Consider the following 21,023-nt stretch of genomic DNA (forward strand, 5'->3'; position numbering starts at 1 on the left):
TCGGAATTGGCTGGACGATACCCGCTAAATATGAATGAGTTATGTCAGGGGTTTAAGGGAGCGAAGGTGGACTAAAAATCTTGCCTTTGCAGGTTGGTATTACGTATTTAGATTGGTTTCATGACTAATGAATCTAAATTTTCAGAAAAAAAATCATATGTTTTCTGTAAAGGCATTACACAGGAGAAAAATGAATCCATGTTTTTTACATTTTGCACAATTTTGTTTTCAACATAAACCACCGAAAGCGAATATGTTAAGTCTTGATATATTTATTATCATATATTTATATCACAACTTTCATGATAGCATTTATGTATGGATAATCAAAATGTGAGACAAAATTATAAAAAAAAATGTTTAAAAACAATTACAGTATCATAAGCGTATTATCCGTTGTTAAATGTTAGATACTGATTGCATTTGGGATGGCACCTGGATGAAGATAGTCATAAGGGAATTTTCGCCCTTTGTTTCTTTCGTCTATTGTCCTTCCAATACCACGAAGTTTTTCCCGAAACCTGAAAAATCATTTCGAACACTTAAAAAAAATGATATCAAGACAAACATACTGATCATTGTTGTAATAATCTACTAAGATTATAAGTTAGACACAGCCTCTGACCGGGAATCGCACTTATACCTTTTCCTTGCGTTTGTAAAGTCATTGAAAAGGGGACGATAGTTGAAAGAGGCGAGATAGGATACGAAAAACGGATGTTCATTAAGTATCACGAAGATACTGTTATTTGTCTTTGTTTATGAAGTGCATATTTTGATTTTAAATCAATTTAAAGGCTACTTTCACTTTGAAATCACTGCCCTGACTCATTTCGTTTGGGCCCGTGCAGGTCCGGGTGTTAAAAAAATAGGCCTGCAGCAGCGCTAAGCTTGTCGTAAAAGGCGACTAAAAGTGCTCTGAACCCTAGCCGGGGGCTAGGGCGCCGTGCCCACAGAGCAACTGGGTTGCGTGCCCCAGGTGGTGGAATGGGGTACCCCTGGTGTGTTACATGCTGGGGTTGTCAGGCTATAATACAGAAAACCTGACCGCAAACCATAGTGGTGCACCGTGTTGGGAAAAATGCCACGTTCCTCGCACGTTAAAGAACCCTGCTGTGGTATTCTCCCGGAGTAGGAACCATAGGGCTCCGCCACAGGAGGCTAAATTGCCCGATCCTATCCACCTCCCCCTATTTCCAGTGGCAATCAAAATTTGTCGACCCCATTATCCTTGTGTCGCATCCCATTTTTCATTTCATCATCATTTCATGTTCATTTTATCATCCACTTCATGTTCATCGCCTGAATATAGCTGAAATAGTGCTGCTCGGGCGTTAAACCCCAACAAACAAACAAACATTTCGTTTGCTTGACGTATACCATTAGCCTCGCATACAATGCTCGGTACCACTAAAAGTAATCAACTTGGCTACAAGTGTATGCCCTTCGTGTGCCGATGTTTATGTTTAAAATGATTGCACCCTTTTTTAATGAAGCTGTATGCATATAGGTGCATTCCAGATATTCTATTCCACAATTGTTGCACCATTACATTAATTGTTCATAATCCATTCATTTCTACATATATTTGGAATTTCCTCTGACCCTGCAACCCTCCTCTTTTCATTTGGATATTGAAATGTCGGGTTGGGGTCAGAACGATGTGCCATACAAAAAGTTGGAGATACAGCGGTACCGCGGAGTATCGCCCAACAACCGCTTCTAACGACATTCAAGTTAAAATCATGCACGTCACTTCTACCTATACTCGACGTCACATACAGCACATTTTCGATTTGAAGCTCTATTTTTCAAACTGCTGAGACTTACCGCTAGAGTTGTCTCTCTTTTATTTAATCTGAAGATAGTTCGCATGTATGCATGATGTGATAGTTCCAACGAGTCGTTTATTGGCTGAAATCGTGCGTAACAAATCCTTTCGGGAAAATCTTATACTAATATCCGCCATGTTGGTTTCTACGGGACGATTTGCTTACAAACGAACTTTGTAAGTTCCCGTCGAACTCCGGTGACAAATGTCTGGTTGATCAACTTCTCGGTGTTGTACGATGTCCGCGTAGAATAAATCCGAGATATCTGAATTAGCGCCGAAATGCATTCTGAGTTCTTTGGTTTTTGGACAAACCATTTAAACGTAAACAACATCTCATAGCATAGAATTAAAATCTCACCGGAATTTAACGATTCAATGTTTAGGGAGAAGCCGTTTGGCTAAACGAATGAGCAAGTCATTTAAGACAATTTAAACAACGGTAGCTGTCACTAAAGTCGTAGAAAATATTTTTATTCAAATTGTAACAGTATCTTATATATGTGACGCCGAGTATAGTTCGATTCCAGAATCATTTTCCTGCATGCTGATACCATATTTGCTACAAAAATTACATTTTTTTATTGAAGTTTTGACCATTTTTTACGAGAGACACTGCTTTGTTGACATTTTGAATCGTAATATATGTGAGACGAGACTGGCGGAGCTTGTTACTTTTGGAACGGACAGGTAGTAGACACGTAATTTTTCACCGGAATTATAAATTTGTCTGTTAGATTCCAGTTTTCAAAATCGTGTCTGCTCCGTTCCGAACGAAAAGTAACAAGCTCCGCCAGTCTCGCGCCACTTCACATGAAATACGATTCAAAATGTCAACAAAGCAGTGTCTCTCGTAAAAAATGATCAAAATTGCAATAAAAATCTAATTTTTGTAGCACAAATGGTATCAGCATACAGGAGAACGATTCCTGAATCGAACTAGGTAGGTGTAACGTGCACGATTTTAACTCGAAAGTCGTTAGAAGCGGTTGAAGGGTGATACGGTACCGCTGAAATTCCAACTTTTTGTATCGCACATCTTTCTGACTCCAACCCGACAAATCAATAACCAAATAAAAGAGGAGGATTACAGGGTCAGAGGAAATTTGGAATATTCTACATAGTACAGTACTGGTCCATACATATATCCTCAACTCTTCGAACCAAGAATGACACTAAAGAAATTACACTTCCCTAACTCTTCTACAAAAGTTTAATAGTAGAAGTTAAACTATACAAACCAAACATAACAATTTCATTATACTGATTTACTTACTTTTCTACTATTTTCAGGGCCGGTGGATCAACAATCCATTGCTTTTCAAAGTCTCCAAGACTCTGAGTTCCTTTCTCACTTAGGACAGCGGTTACAGTCATTATGTTTAATAAATCAACTCTGTTTCCAATACACCCCAAGATATCGTTTTCTGTAAGGGCAGCCTTGAAAATGAAAGTAATTGCTGGAGTGAGGGGTTTGTATAATAGAACTAAAGAAGATTTAAAGAAATGTTCCCATAATGTGCCGTTGCCTTTAAAGTTAAAGGTAGATATAGTTACAAAAAATCTTCAATGTCTATACAGGAACCCATTTTCTTAATAACGCAAAAATGGAACAATTACAAGACAATCATAGTGTATTTTCAGACTATATGTACATGTAGCTGTATTTTTACGCTTCATAAGTCGCGAATTGGTTTACAGGAAAGTTTTAAGGTGGTAATAAAGGCACTGTCCCGGTCTGTGTTACTGTGCTTGCTTTTGGATTCTCGTATTGCCCGGATGTTCTGACGACACTAATAATTTAGTTTGATTTTTCAAGTTCCCACCCACCCAACCATATAAAGAATATGTTTACTTGTAAATTTCGATAGTTTCTTATGTCTATTTCATGATACTCTAAATTTTAGGTTGCCATTTCAGTTTGTTATTCATATTGTGTATATAGCATTTTCATTGTTTGTCATTTCATGTACTGTGTATTTAATATGTGTTATGTTTGTAATGCCATTGATATTGAATTATATATTGTCTTTATTCAGTTCAGCTGTAATTAACATGAGTTCCTTGTCCCAAAGTCTTGGTCAGAAATTAAAAGCAATTCTTGTAACTTCTAATCGATTCAAGTCAAAATTGAGATTTGTTCCTTAAATGAAATCCACATTTAGTTTGGAATTATTTGGATTGCGAATTGGGTGCGGTCGACATTAATGCCGTCTCCATTATGAAGTTAGTATAACCTTTCGTGCCCAGATGAGAAATAAACAAACAAATTAATTTATTTGAAATTAACCAAATGCATGAGTGCTGTTTACAAATGAGCATTTGTTATATACATTTTCATAGTGTGTGGCATCTTCTCTATACAAACGAAACAACGACACATCTCTAATTATTGCCTAAAAACGCATTTTCTGTTTAAGTCGTAAGATATCTAAATGTACTTCCTATCGTGGAAATTATTTCAACCTATAATCATTATGGTAGAAATATGAACGCATTTAGATCGATGCATGAGATATCATTAAATTTTGATAGTATGTTGAATTGTTGACTCTCCAAGGAAAACATCAATAGAGTTCACCTAATGGATTCATCATTATAATGAATTATTGACTGGTCTTGGGAAATAGTTAATAACCCCAGCATGTAAGATAGCCTTTTCTGTGACCACGATGAGCATTCAAAGTCAAAACCTCAGTCTCTTGGATAGTTTCTGATACTTACATAAAAAACGTACCTTACTTGTTGGAGGAGTGCCTTTAAGCAAGTAAGGGTAATTAAAGGGCGCTCCATATTCATCATACTGCTGGAAGTTTGCAGTAGCATGACCAACACTACATGTGTATATAACTGCAGTTATTGTAACAACTAACTGGTCAATTGTTTCAAAGAATCCGTTGTTTGGAACTCCCTTAAATAAAAGTGAATGTATAAAAATAATCCGCAGGAAGTCAATATATTTATTTGTTTCTGTTAACCAAACTACGTACTCCATGCAATACTTGATATTCGTCAATTCGTCAGAATTGTCATCGTTCAGTTACCGTGGATTAAATATAACTTTGTTGTCATGGCTTTTCAGAGCTTACCAAACGGTGTGTTTATATTTATCAAAGAATTTTTGGTGATCTCTGAAAGTATTTGTTATTTTTATTTAGATTATAAGCTTCTGCATTTGTTACGTTTCGCAACATCCGTTCTTTTTTTCTATGGCGAAGATAACTATATATACCGACTGCCGCACAAGGCATACAGATACAACTATTTTTGTTACAATTACAACGCGCTTGCATCCTATACCATTGTTTTATGGTTCCTACCGCTAACTTTTATGGGCTGGGCCAAAACAAATGAATTCAGTGTTTGACGTCAACGTGCGCATTGAAATTGCACGATTTTCTGAGAAAACGAAAGGAAACAAACAAATTCCTGACATTGCGGTCGAAATCCGGAATTTCATTTTTTCCGTAATTGTTAATTGGCGCCAAAATTATGTTAATCTAAGCGATTTAAAATTGATTTCGCCTCGTTCTTAATACCCAGATCAGCCGATAAAAACATGATGCAGCATTCATATTTTCTTTTTATTACGATCATTGGGCATCAAAATGAATAAAACCCTAGTGTCACAGTAAAATTAGAAAAAAAACAAGGTTAGTGAATTCTTGATAAGTATGCTATAAACGTGTCATCTGAACATAATTTAGTATAGTTTGTTTACTCAGAAAAAAATCACTTAAAATTTAAAAACTCAAACGCCATTTAAATACGTGAAATATATTGTCTATGATTTACAGGTATACATTCTAATATGACATTTAAAATACAAAGTGCTGAAATTGAAAGAATTGAAAGGTGTGAGATCAAAAGTCGGTTTTGTTAAGCATTCTAAATTAAACTTCCTACATCACACAACCTACATTTATACAAATATAAATGTATTAAACAAAAGCATACAAAATACACATGTGGTGCTATACATACATACAAATTTACTCCATAACCTTGAATTTCCACCCTTTAAATTTGAATGAAATTTAGGATTCATGATAAAGAAACAGTCAGCAGATCATACAGGAAAACAGTCTTTAATGGTCATAAACATCTTTTGAATATTAGAAATTCATTAAAAGGAACCATCACTTGATTCCAGTAATAACTGAAAATGGATGTGCAGGAACGAGACCATAATAAGTTTTGCAGTGCATTGCAACAGCCGACCCATTTAGACATATTAACAAAATTCCATTACTTTAAACTCCATAAAACTTCACCAATATAGAAACATGTATAAATGCAGATTTCTATATGAGTGTCAGAAAAATCCATCATCATTTTTACTATTTTAGCACCTATGCGTCGGAGACCCCGTAGACTTGAAAAGTGACCACTGCCAAATGTCCTAAATTTTAACCTTCTTCCAAAGGACCAAATCTTAACTTTCACAAAAAATTACAGATTGAAATTAAAACTTGTAAATTTGATCCTTGCCCTACATTTCAGCAGGAAATACTAAACAATAAAGTTCAGGACAGCAAAGAAAAAAATCAGGAAGAAACACGCATTAAAAAGGGAAATCAGGGGAATTTAGTTGTGATCTCGTACCTGCAGTGGACTAAGGTCATTTCAACATTTTCCAAGGACTGTTTTCATGCTTGCTTGCCTCATATCATCCTACATGCCAAAATAAATTTGACGTCAAACAAAGAATTAATTTGGTTTGGCCCTATGTTTTTAATTTCGTAGCATAGTAGTATGGGAAAGAAACACACGAAATCTGGTTTTTTATTATCGTACATGTAGATGTGTGACCGGTACTTTATAAAAATCTCAATTCAAGAAAAGTATAAGGATCTAAATACAGACCAGCAGCCCAACTCCACCATCGATTCGCGGCATTACGAGTTCTTTCCCCCAGGCCTGTAATTCATGATCTGCTGTCAGGGAACCTTCAATTGCTTTAAAAAAATGCACCAAAAATATATAAATTGTTTCATTTTTGGGATGTTTCAAATAGACTTTTAGTAAAGAAGAAAACTCAAGATACATACACCAGGTACCTTTTATTCGTCTCATGCTCATTGTATTACATTACTGCAATGTATGTGCTTCCTTATGTAGCATTATCTGTCATTGTCATTTATATTTAGCCGTTACTGCATTTGTTAGTTTATGAAGGTAATTGGGATCACTGAGATAAACCATTGGAGACCAACCTACCTCGGTATTGGTATCATTGGGATACTCACCATAGTAGTGTTGTACGTACTCCTCTACATAAGACTTGATTGCACTGTAGAGTAACATGCCGTCATCTCTGACATGGTATGCTCCTGTCAGCACTGACTGCTCAAACACCTATGGAATGAATTTTAATAACTAAGTTAGAAATCGCTGGTAAAGGAAAACTATTGACCAAACTTAACGACTTTTCATTTAGAATTGTCAATTTTCCTTTAATCTGTGGCAATATCCCTTTCAGCACCTGCATATGTATTGTTCCTATCACAACTCCTACGTTATGCCAGAGCATGGCGAAACTACGCAGACTTTTTGTATCGCGCCAGAATTCTAACAAATAGGCTTCTGGAACAGGGTTATGTTGCTACAAGGCTGAAGTCATCACTACAGAAGTTTTATGGTCGTCATCATGAACTCATGGATCGTTACGACGTATCAATCTGCGCCATGAAAACCGATTTGTTCAACGTTTCATAGTTTTCCTCTCCTCGTTCATCTACCATGGACTTGACTTTTTCTTGAGCAACTCGTCGGGTGTTTCTAGAAAAGCAGAGGATGCTTACCCTACCGGTGCACATGGTCCATGCTCCCAATTCGAGAAGCTCATTTGCTTTTGTTACTTTGTATGTATGATTTTAGTTACTTTATGTTCTTTGTTGTGTATGTCTGTTTTCCATGTCTGATCTTTTTCCCTGGATTACGTTGTTTGATTACTGCTATAGCCTTGGTTCCCTTGATTACTCTTAGTATACTACATAGCATTATCACTCAATTCATGCGTTTACGCAAAGAGGTAAAATACTGTATTGTTAACGAAATACAAACATGTAGTAGTGTATACTTACCCCGCGACTTTTAAGGTTTTGTGGTAATGTTCCTTGAACGTCAAGTCTCCATGAGTCTAAACTGAAAAAAATGACACAATTTAGAAACACTTTAGGAACGACAAACACTATTACAGGGTTTTTGGGGGGTACAAAAGTCATTATTAGCATTAGTGTTGATGCCGTTTCAAGCCTTATTTCTTTTTTCCGAGCATCTTACATGTTTAATTTTAAGCAAGGTCATATATTTTGATATTGTATAAAACGAAACACGATATCTTTCAACTAGTATGGAAATCTAAGCCAAAATGTTGTTACGCACTTAACACATTTTGTACCTCTTTTTCACCAAGAAAAACAAGGTGTTGATTCCGCCATTAGAATATTTGTCGATGAATCCATCTTTGTTGACTAATGTTCCTAATGCCAAACTGTAAAACATAATATATTTTGCAGACACAGCTACGACAGAAGTGCAGTATATATTGTATGGTAATAAATGCATGACATGGAATATAATTATTGGATGTTTCTTCAAAAGTGCAAAAAAAAAAAGAAAAAAAATCAACTATAGCATGAGATCAAATTAATATTTGAAATGATCTCTGAAATTATAAATTCAAGTTTGTCATCAAATAAATAATATACAAAGTCATCTGTGAACTGTCATTGCTTGAAAATTTGTCGAATGAGTTAAACGTACATTTATTTAAGGTTAGACAACTAAACTACGTGTATATGTGTATATGTGTGAAGTGTCAAGTCGTTATTACACGAGAAAATCCTCCAAAAATATAATGCAAGTTTGGTCTGGAAAATGTCACTCGTACTTAACTAAAAGTATGAATTTCAACGTAAATAGAAAAAAATGGGTACAACTTACTAATTAATTGACATAAGATATAGGAAATGTGGATTTAAAAGTTTCAATAAGGGATGGGAAGGTGCTAACTGCCTCTTACTGGTCACAGCGATTCCTTCCATCATCAGATGTGTGAACACTGAAAATACATAACACATTTTAAAAGAGGACCTTCATACCTGTGCGGTATCAAACGGATAAATAGTGTAACGAATAATAATAAAATGAAGATAAATCATAATATGAGCAGAAATCTTGCCAAAAAGCAAAATAAAACAACAAAAAAACTTAAAAAAAAGAAAATAAAAAACCATAAAACCATAAAAACATAAAACAAACAAATTATTGCATAAAGGAAGCATCAAACGATATCTGATTGTGTACAATTTAGAAAACAAATCGTAGGCAAAGACAAACAGAAATGAACAGGATGAGCGCCGCCATAAAAATAAATGAATAAAAATGAAAAAAATGTTGGTGAACTAAGCAGTTCACACATGTCTCCTGATCCATGATCTCCAATAGGCTTTCGATGTAGCTATAACATTCGTGCATTTAAAAAATGCATCTGAATTTACTTAAATGAGCAAGAAATTGGTGGTAGTGAGCAGCAGCAAAACTGAACCACACTTACATAAATGAGCCATAAATTGGCGGTAGTGATCGTCAGCTAACTTGAACAACACCTACATAAATTAGTCAGTGATTGACAGAGATTGGTGGTAGTGAGCATCATCTAAGTAGAACAACACCTGCATAAATGAGCAAGAAATTGGTGGTAGTAAGCTTCAGCCAAATTGAACCATACTTACATAAATGAGCCATAAATTGCCGGTAGTGATCGTCAGCAAACTTGAACAACACCTACATAAATTAGTCAGTGATTGACAGAGATTGACGTAGTGAGCATCATCTAAGTAGAACAACACCTGCATAAATGAGCAAGAAATTGGTGGTAGTAAGCTTCAGCCAAATTGAACCATACTTACATAAATGTGCCATAGATTGGTGGTAGTGAGCGTCAGCTAAGATGAACAACACTTACATAAATGAGCAAAAAAGATTGGTGGTAGTAAGCATCAGCCAAATTGAACCACACTTACATAAATGAGCCAACGATTGGTGGTAGTGAGCATCAGCCAAATTGAACCACATTTTGGCTAACATCCATGTATACTTTGGATCCGTTGGCAGGAACACCTTAAAAGTAGAGGTTATTAAGAATAATATTAATTTATTTTGTCCAATAATTCATCTTCTCTTAAGTAGAAACGAAATATATCTTCATTGAAGATATCAATTTCTATAAGACGAAATTCAATTTAAAGGTTTTGAAAGATTTTTTCTTAGATATTTTGCATAGATTTGGTTTATATTTGTTCTTCGCATTCTTTGATCGTTTTGATTTTTACATTTGTATGCCATTTTAATTGTCTATTACAGTCACATGTATACATGTATATGATTAAGACGCCGTACAAACGGAAAAAAAAACGTTTATTTTAAGATTGATTGCTTTTGTTTTTTTTCAAAAATGAAACCTCAAAATGATAAAAACAGGATTAATAGTGTAAAAACAGACCGTGAACGTAAACAGTTCTATCTGAAAAATCATCATGTAACATAATATATAAAATTAAATAACGCATTTACATAAGGAAGTCTTCAAAACTGTTCTATTTTCAATGAGAGTATACTCACTGGATTTCTAGGTCCTTTCTCTTGAAATAACTGTATAGCCAATGGCATTAATTGCTGATCATCATTGAAGTAGAACAGAGCAACAGGAGCGGGAACCTATAGTCCAGAAACATGTATGCATTACAAAACTAAACATATGACAGTATGTAGAAAGGGAAAACTAAGGACTCATCGGTCAATTATCATTAAAACCATCTTTATTTTTGAAACATATATGTACAAAATATGCAGGCGTTATTTTTGTTTCAAGTCGTGTCAAATTGTTGCAATCCATCGAGCTAAAAGCGCTCACAATTGCTTTAGTTTGAACTGTAAGGAAAATTATTTCAACAGACATGAATTAGGACATACATAATCAACGTAAAGATACAAAATAACTTTCTATTCAGTTATATAGTAGATCTTTCTATTCAGACATATAGTACACCTATATATGAAATAATACCAGCGATATAATTTTGAACATCGATCTGAAGACTAAGATCAGAATATCTTAACATTTACGAGGGATAAAAAAAAAAACAAAATCAGCGCATAAATTTACACACAGTAACTTACAAGTCAGGAGAAAAATAACAAGATAATCTTCGTACTTATAAAAATGGACAGTCTTTCTCCTATACACCACAAGTTATAAGCACTCATTTATTATTGTGCAGATTATTGCATCGTACTTACGCTGAAGTTTGATGCTTTAGTCGGTGCGCCTTCAAGGATATCAAAATCAACTATAAATAACTTTTTCATATCAATAGCTTGTTCGAGTGTCTTTCCTTCCAACAAAGTGTGAACCATTGCTTCAGTAACACCAAACCTTTAATTATGTTTCTAATTTAAAAGACCTTGAAAACCATATCATGTATAATTGTAGTTTAAAATTCTGGCATAGGTACATTTAGTTTTTAGGGGTATGCAGTATGCACAATGAAGTTGAAAATATTTGCATTGTATTGGTCAAGATAGTTGTTTTACAATTACATTAGTAAACAAAAGAAACGATACAATAATGAATTTGTAAATATTGATATTTTTTTCTAATTGTAACTTCTTTAAAAGATAATGTCTGTAATTAAACCAAAAGCATGTGTTAATCCATTGTTTTTAAAATTGTTCCGAAACGGAATCAAAGACAATCTGCAATGTTAATTCCGTCCGTCAAATTTGAATGCCACGGTTACTCTAAAAATGAGCGTGCGCAGACAGTAGGCATGATTTGAAATGTGATGACGCCCGCTGACGTCTTTTATCATTTTGATGTGGTAAGAATAACAATATGAAGACTGAAGACTCGTCTATCATATGAAATAATAGTTACCTTCGATTTTGATATTGTTTGTATCACAATCGGAAATAACTATTTTTCTGTTTTTCGGTAATCTAATGATCGCATTTTTGATCATTTAATGTACGCCGCAAAAAAATCTTGTAGTACAACTACGAACTATGGGTACGCGATGTTTTTTATTCAAAACTCTAAAGGTCTGGTGACCTTACAATCATTCCCAATATTTTGATGAATACATTCGAATATGTCATATTCGAGAGATAGAAAAATATCTGTTAAGAAGATCAAAGGAAAAAAGTACAGAATACCAATTACAGTCTGTTTTTTTTTTTAATATCGTCCCGACCGCGATGCACGTCTTTTATGATTGCGCTAGCGCTCAAACGACCCAAAAACTACCCGATCGTCATAACAATAGTATTTCTGGTCAGCAGCAGCAGCCTAAAACCCGTTATTTGATTTTGCAAACTCAGACTCAGAATAATAAATTTGATCCGTCCGTAGATGGTCCAGAAATTGTCTCAGATGTATTGTTTGTTGCTCTGTGATGTAAAATGCCAAAAAAAAAATGATATTTTCTCTATTTAACCCTAATATCTACAAGGCGATAAAATATTGTGATTGATTAAAATGTTGTTAGTTTTTGTTTTTCATTTAGTTTTGTTTTATTTTTGTTTTGCTTTGTTTTTTTGTTTGTTTTTTTATATGTGTGTGTGTGTGTGTGTGTGTGTTTTGTTGTTACCTAATATAATGAATTGAATACATTCGTTATGCAAGAGTACCTTCATACGAGTACTTTATCATTATTAATATAATACAATACGTTTGAAGTAAATGCATATATCTTTGGTGTTAGTATTCATATACTTTCTCTAGACGATAATTACTTTTATTAATGTTGTGAAGGGTGTCATTTATTTTTAATGATAAATGGTGCATCTAGTTTGCAGACTTTCATTGTTTGGTTTGTTATAGTTAATGAAAGAATTAGGTTCCGGATAATTAGATACAATATGTTATTGCAACTTTTCATTTTATGCATTGCAATTTATAAACTGTTAGAATATTGAGATTTTGGTACATTGTATGTTATTAATTGTAAGCATTTAAAATTAATTGAACGTACTTCTTTGGAATTTCAGAGCAGAGTTTTATTTCCAAGGCATTTAAACCTGCTAATCTCTGTCTTCCAAATATTGCGTCATCATTAAAATTTGAGGCTCCCTGTAATTGTTTTTATAACAATAAAAGAAAAAAAAACATTATTTTTTTTCTTGAAAAATGAACAACATGGAAAAAATAATTACAGCATAAACGAAATTGCGTCTAATTGGAAAGTTTTTGGTATAAACCGTGGTCAGGAAAATATATACGATTCAAAGATTCAAATATCAAAGCTTGGTGTCACTAATTTGTAAAACTGTTACCATATACAATAACAAATGTTTGAATTCTTATTATAAAAAAAAACATACGAGTGCATCAACTCCCACAGAACAATTTTAAGTCATTCATGTTTCAGAGCATCTACATATATAGCACGTAACTGGTGTTCCGTCCTTGTAATTACGAAAAGTAAACACAAGTTTGTGTTAAAGCTTATTTTCATCTTTTATCAAGCAGAAGCAAATAAAAATATTTAACGATTGAGATGAATGTAATAACGATATCAATACTCGTACCTTTGGTATTTCAAAGGGTTTCACATAACAACTCTGGACGTCGTCGAAACTTTTCCATTCTACACCGTTAGCCATAACCTGAACCTGACTTGCATCTGCCAATGTTTTTGTCTTATAGTTGAGGTCAAACTGTAATAGAAGAAAGATGTTTGCTTACAGTGAATATTGCTCTGTTATTTGTAAGGCTATTTATGATGTTTGGTTGAACCTGCGAATTTTCATTGACGTGGTATAGTCCATGTCAAAAAGATGATGAAAAAAGTATACATTCAGGTAATTTAAAATTACCGAACTCAAAAACACAAATTGGAAGAAAGGTTTTAATAATGAATGAACTTGCAAAGTCACGAATGAATCCAAAAAAAGAAAATTACGTACTATGTTCCTGACTAATTACAGGCATTTCAAAGTGAAATTGTTAGTTCAACCAGGTTTTATAACTTACCAAACCATCGTGGCCATAATAGTTCCTATATATTTTTGCGCTGTACACACGGATGTCAAACAAAAATGTAAAGCAGTAGATACATGTATCACAGTGATAGACTAAATTACTGTCAGGGATACCCCTTACTCCTCTCTACTGATTGAGTCTTGTCTGAATTGAGTATGGCTAGAGCATATTATTTCTGCCTGGTGTTTTTGTAATAGAAAATCATTTCGACGCTTATTTTAAAAAGATACAACTTTAAAAGCATTATGAACAACACCACAGCTAACTATCAAGACTTTCTAGATCATTATACATATGGTACCTGGTATTGGAAAGAAAATTTCTCGTCTTCTGGAAGTTCTTTCACCTACAAGATATATAATATAGCTAGCAATTTACATGTATCAGACAAAACCGAAAACATTAAAGGAACCAAACCGCGTATATCAGTGCTTGTCGTATGGTACATATGTAAACATTACTATATATTTCACATAATGTTTTTACTGTTATAGATAGTAAATACTTGTAAAACGTGGTTACAAGAACCGTTTTACCGGAATGTCAACGTGTAGGTTGAATTCTATGAATTACATTTCGATTTGCAAATGTTTCCATATAAGTTGCAATGATTACAGTCCCTTTTTTTATTTCATAATAATACTTTATTTACCTGATTCTTTCAATAATGAATATCATATTTTAATTGGCTGTTATAGAGTACGAGTATTTACATTCGTCATTCTGTAGTATATGAGGGTATATAAATATGGAATGGGGATGACGAAAGGGAATTTCGTATTGGGAATGGGTTCTGAATGGCGAGATCAGATAATTGGGAATGGGTTCTGAATGGCGAGATCAGATAATTGGGAATGGGTTCCGAATGGCGAAATCAGATAATTGGATTTTGTTCTAAAATTTTGTTTGATTTATAACAAAAGTTGAAACTTTTAAACGAACAATGAGATACAAATTTAAATACGATTTAAGCGTAATGTTTATAGGTACAATATATGCTAGTTTAGCCCTTAGCAATCTAGAATGTACTATCATACTGACATTATTTACACCAAAGAAGTCATAAAAAGGGGGCCTGATTGAAAAGTGCTCAATGGTTAATGCTATTATTAGGTCAACAAAGAGGCTAAAATACTATAACGAAGTGGCTAACGAACTAGATGTATTTTCATTTAAATAATCGAAGGCAAGTATAGAATTAAAGTAAACACCCATTTTAACTATGGTTATCTAAGATATCTCATGATATTAGAGAAAATAAGTTTTAACAAAACGAATAAAATACTGTGAACATTCCTTACGTATTGTTGAGACTGAGAAAGGAAAAAGACCATCCATAAATATCAATAACGAACATCATTAACTTCAAATCAAATAAAATATATGTTTTTTTTTAAATTCAAATGGGTTCTAATTCGTTAGTTCAAAAAGCAAGGTTTCCTCCGATTTACCATATTACCGTATTTTTCATATATATAAAGATGAACTATGCATAAAATTTAAATATTTTAAAAGCAATATAATACGTGTTTATATTTGAGTATAAGATTTAATGGATCTCGAGAAACAAGGAAATCAATCATTCATTGTTTTTTCAAATGCCCGAGTAAGTATAGTAGACACGCAATGCCCTTGTTTATGCAGGCGTCACACTGTCCCGGAATGGGTACGAGATGACCACATAAAATTTACAATTTCGTGCAAATTATAACCCCGAAATCGTTAGCAGTCTCTCAACTGCCTAAGCAAATTGCAATATTTAAGAAGGTCACACGATGTCCAACAAGTCATACGATGGCACCAAACCTACACATAAAAACAAAGAGCAGACATGATTTATATTGCGATTTTCACCCAGAGGTCAAACGAAGGCTACACGAAGGCCACACGATGGGTACACGATGATTTCGTACTGATTGCACAATGATAATACGAAAGTACTGTATAAAATTTTCTATCCGACCGTGGGAAATTCAATTGCTAATTGGAACTTACTAGAGTTTTAGTCAATTCTCACGAGTATTGTCTCTCGTACTCTTACGCAATATATATATATATATATTTATCATTTCGGTACATCAAGATATGGCAAGGTGAAATAAGACAGTTTTTACCCGTAAAAGAAGGTGCTTGGCTTGTAAGAGTTGCTCATTTTGTTCTCTTAGCTACATCAAAAGAAGCAATTCTGCTGCACTTTTTTTCTTAGTTACACTATCAAAGAGTGCCACGTTGAAGGAGCATATTACTATTGAATTTTTTCTCCTTTTCTTTCGAAACCTCTGCTCAGAAGCCATTTTCCGAAATAACTAATAAAGATGCTTTGTGGCTGGCGGTTTATATGTCCACGATACAATGGTATATTTGAAACGACCAAGACAGCGAATTTAGCTGCATTCCTTGACACCGTAATTCCATCTTGATGCCATCATACTATATTACGATGTCTACACGACGACTTTGTCAGAGCTTCTGGAAGCCATGTTGCCATAAAAAGACAATAGGGCATGTTCTTGTTTCCTCGGTACTGTCTGTATGTGTTTGTGTGTTGCAAAATGTCGGATGATCACGAAAAGCGAAGACGAAAATAGCATGATGTTAAAAGATGCTATTACGATGGCATTGCGAAGGGAAAGTGAACACACATATTCAACACGAAAACGCCAAAAGTTTTGTCACTACTCACAAAGTTGCTGACGGAGTCTGAAAAACTCAAGAAGCAGTCATACAATATATAAAGATACCCTCAAAAACGGGTCGATGTTTCAACAATCAAATTTGAATAATTCCTTCATTGTGTATCCATCTTCTTTCAAATTCGGGACAGTGTGATTCCTTACTTAGTGGAAACGCCAGATATTAAGTCTCAAGTCTTGATATGATACTAACTATTTTAAAAACTGATATACATGTACAAATCATACATGAAGGGTCGTTTATGGTAGAGTTGTAACCATGATATTTATGTCAGAGTGCAACCAAAGTATCAATGAAATCGATAATTTAACAAGATTAAGATAGAGAAATGTTCATAATGCAGCGATCGCTCTTAGAAGTGAAAAATAACAATGTTGAATGACAGCAAACAATTAAGACAATTCTGCATAAAAGATAACCAATTGTTTCAAAACCACCCTGCTATTCTTTTTCCCTTATTCATAATTCAGGAGAAAATTAAATCTTGCGATTTCCTTCTTTCATCTGTCAAAGAGGGTCTGCAGTCCTACCACAACACTTGTTACTCCGGTAGTGGTATTAATTCAATGTGGATCCTGAAAAATTCGAAAGATCTTTTGGAGACAATCAGTTCAAGACTATTATCTGAATATAATAGCATTAAAACCTATGATTTTTCAACACTGTATACTTCTATTCCCCATACTCAGTTAAAATCCCGACTTAAAAACATTATACATCGTTGTTTTTCCAAAAAAGATGGTACATCTAGATACAAATATATAGTTCTTGGTAGAGATTCCTCATACTTCATACATCTTCCAAATATACAGAGGAAGATGTTTACAAAATGCTGGAATTTTTAATCGACAACATATATGTCCAGTGTGGTGGACGTGTTTTTCAACAAACGGTCGGCATTCCAATGGGAACAAATTGTGCTCCTTTACTTGCTGACCTATTCCTTTACTCTTATGAGGCTGACTTTATAGCTGATCTGATCAGAAAGAAAGAATATCGTTTGGCTAGATCCTTCAATCTCAGTTTCCGCTATATAGATGACGTACTATCTTTAAACAATCCTAATTTCGGGAATTTGATACATCGCATCTACCCAAAAGAACTTGAAATAAAGGATACTACAGACACTGTGAAGTCAGCCTCATATCTTGACCTACACTTAGAAATCGATGGTAAAGGAAAACTATTGATCAAACTTTACTACAAACGTGATGACTTTTCATTCAGAATTGTCAACTTTCCTTTCATCTGTGGCAACATCTCTTCGGCTCCTGCATATGGAGTGTTCATATCACAACTCATACGTTATGCCAGAGCTTGCCGAAACTACGCCGACTCTTTGTATCGCGCTAGAACTCTAACAAATAGGCTTCTGGAACAAGGTTATGTTGCTACAAGATTGAAGTCATCACTACATAAGTTTTATAGTCGTCATCATGAACTCGTGGATCGTTATGGTGTATCCATCAGCACCATGAAAACTGATTTATTCAATTGGTCATAGTTTTCGTTTCCTCGTTTGTCTACCCCGGATTTGACTTTTTATGAGCAACTCGGCGGGTGTTTCTAGAAAAGCAGATGACGATTACTCTACCGGTGCACCTGGTCCATGCTCCCAATATTTAGTGGAGTCCGAGTTGCTCATTTACTTTTGTTACTTTATATGTTTGATTTTAGTTACTTTATGTTCTTTGTTGTGTATGTCTTTTTTCTATGTCTGGTCTTTGTCCCTGGATTACATTCTTTTGATTACCGCTATAACCTTGGTTCCCTTGATTACTCTTTTATATTGTCCCATTAAAAAACGTACTATTTTTATGCATTCTATTACGAATATTTCGTCCAATTCATTAACTTCCCGTTTTAAATGCATTATTATAAACGCATTACGTAAACAGAACACTGTGATTTGTTCCGTACATCACCAAATATCGTTCTGGATGTGCTGCACTCTTTGTATATTCGTTTTAGCTGGTTCAAAACATCAACTTGTGAATGATAGCCGACCTTTCTATTTTTCAATTCGTCAGCAGTTCGTCGGCCCATTTCACTGTAAGAGGGTATTTTAATACGCCAACAATTTAATTATATTGATTCGGAAACACCGGGATAAAAAATGTTGTATTGTTTTTCAAAATAACTCTCCTTTGACTAGTCAATTATTTATACAAAAATGACTTCATGGTAATAACTTTAATACCCCCTACCAAAAATAAAAACGAAAAGAAACACAATCAAAAACATAACAAATACCAGGTTCAGACTTGACCTTAAACTTTTTTTACCATTTATTTCAGTGTTAGATTGTCAAATCAGTTCGGCTATTATTATTACACACAAATTTGTCGTTTGAAGCTACGTTAAGTTAACAGTATCTGTGTTTTTAATCCAAAAAGTAAACTTTCACCTAATTACATATTTAACAACAATTGTGCTCTTTTTGGCGATGTATTTCTCAATAATCACACAAAACAAAATTAAAACAAACAAAACAAAACACAAAAAAAACGAAACAAAAACAAAAAACACACACAAAAAAAAAAAAAAACAAAACACAGCAAACGCAAAAAAATAAAAAAAATATATACATTTTAATGGATGCTAGGATGCTTCTTTTGAAATTACCGACACAAAGTGTTCAGTGTGGATCAAAAATGTCGAAAATGTATTTTTATCATTTTTGTGAATTTTAATTTTTGTACCTTTTCTCTATCTGATTCTTCCCCACATTTTCACATGACAAGTACACACAGGAAGATATAGTACTTATAACTACATCAATACACGGCATAAATTTTAGTTTTATTTTGAAGTTTATTTACCGAGGCATATAGAAATCATTCATGTGTCGCAAATAGACAGTTTTATCTAAGTGTGTCTTGTTCAACGAATTATGCAAATAGAGTAGTTTTACTTACAAATGTGTTAATGAATTTTGTGTTTGGAATACAAGTGTGAATGCCGTTTAAATTGTAGATGTATGATTAAAAAAATGTCTTTCATTAGAGATCACTAACGTTAAGAATGAAACAAAAAACTTAGAAAGTACTAAAATCTTTAAAAAAAAAAAAAAGGTAAATGACTCTTAGATCTTTATTATTAATCAGTCGATTTGTCAAGGAACATTGAACATATATTCTGAGTCATGTATTTTCTGATCTCTTTCTGACTTCATAATGATTTCATTATTAAATGGGAACAAATACATTGCATAGAATTGATACTATGCCGCCCATATTATAGAAATAATTGTTTATCTTATATATTTAAGTACAATCCCTCGATTTTTACTATTAAATATGTAAAGAAAAAGTTCAACAAACCTGTGCGGGCCCCCCCGGTAATTTTACTGCAAGTTGGTATGTTTGCTGTATGTACTTCAGTTCGATGGCTCTAAGGTCTTTGAATGGTTCATCCTGAGGCAGGCAGGTGTCAATATGGTTGATGAAGTACCGTTTGTTTTCTCTGATCCAGCGCATGATCGGAAACATGGACGTTATACCTGTCATCAAGTTGGTCACCTCTATATAATCTACAAACCAACTGCTAAAAATTCCTGTGGCGTCTCTCCACAACTCTATCCTCTCCACCTCTGGGAGGTTAGTTTTTGATTCAACTGTGAACTGGTCAAGTGAGTTCCTCTCGAAGTCATCTTTCCAAGCTTTGTCCAAAAGGAAGTTTTCAGTCTGAAGACCCTTTGCATGTAAAATGATTCGGACATTTGCATCGGTCCCTGCTCCAAATACATCTCCGGTCTTAACATCAACCCGGTAGTTCGCCATTAAAACAGGTAAATTTCCAGTATATGTGTGCCTGTGAAATGAAGTAACACATATTAGTTTACAAAAAGGGAAAAAAAGGTGTTCGTTAGAGGAATAGCAATTATTTTGATTACCACTAGAACCTTAGTTCCCTTGATTACTCCTTTATACATATTTCTTTTTTTATCACTGTTTTATGGCATGCAACAAGAGTTATACAATGTTAAAGTAATTAATGAGCAACAAAAAACAAAACAAAACAAACAAAAATTGAAATACTTATTGTAAATGGCAACAATCTACTTACTGATGTATGCAGATGATTGACGCGTTTTGTAGACCAGCTATATGTATGTAAAAACCGCTGAAGTGTAACTTCAAATTACTAGATAAATCTTACTTAAAACGAATGTTTTTTTTATCAAAATTTGTTTCCGATAAATATTTCCCGTGAAATAAAACCGCAATCAAAAACATTTCCTTTAGTCGTCAGAAATCAGTTACGTAGTTCTTTATAATAGCTTAAGTCATATGTAACCGGTGACCTTAGGGGTTAGCGCTTAAACTATAGCTAGTAAAGACACAGTTTACCTGTACGCTTATTTGTGATAACTCCAAATAACTTATATTTAGACTTCTTTCATGTCAATTAACAGTGTGTGTAGTGTGAAAATATACGATTCAAAGC

General features: G+C 34.0%; 1 protein-coding gene across 3 annotated transcripts; it reads right to left on the minus strand.

Moving 5' to 3' along the window:
- Positions 1-256: 256 nt before the first annotated feature.
- On the minus strand, positions 257-20,945 carry LOC148604239 (polyunsaturated fatty acid 5-lipoxygenase-like). 3 transcript variants are annotated; one of them, XM_088547811.1, is made up of 16 exons: positions 20,927-20,945; positions 19,898-20,387; positions 14,182-14,226; positions 13,427-13,555; positions 12,871-12,968; positions 11,138-11,273; positions 10,460-10,555; positions 9,862-9,958; positions 8,780-8,897; positions 8,235-8,327; positions 7,918-7,978; positions 7,081-7,189; positions 6,698-6,789; positions 4,569-4,742; positions 3,108-3,271; positions 257-521 (listed from the first exon to the last, which is right to left on the minus strand). In XM_088547811.1, exons 2-16 carry the CDS (start codon positions 20,354-20,356, stop codon positions 407-409), a joined length of 1,986 nt encoding a protein of 661 aa, XP_088403937.1. In that variant the 5' UTR covers positions 20,357-20,387; positions 20,927-20,945; the 3' UTR covers positions 257-406. The 3 variants fall into 3 exon arrangements, with proteins under 3 accessions (XP_088403937.1, XP_088403935.1, XP_088403936.1); XM_088547809.1 differs by lacking the exon at positions 20,927-20,945 and adding an exon at positions 20,736-20,843; XM_088547810.1 differs by lacking the exon at positions 20,927-20,945 and adding an exon at positions 20,643-20,781.
- Between the last annotated feature and the right edge of the window lie 78 nt (positions 20,946-21,023).

Source organism: Perna viridis, chromosome 10 (assembly GCF_037379345.1).
Source record: "Perna viridis isolate PV_CMFRI_1.1 ecotype Kerala chromosome 10, ASM3737934v1, whole genome shotgun sequence".
Classification (NCBI taxonomy): Eukaryota; Metazoa; Mollusca; class Bivalvia; order Mytilida; family Mytilidae; genus Perna; species Perna viridis.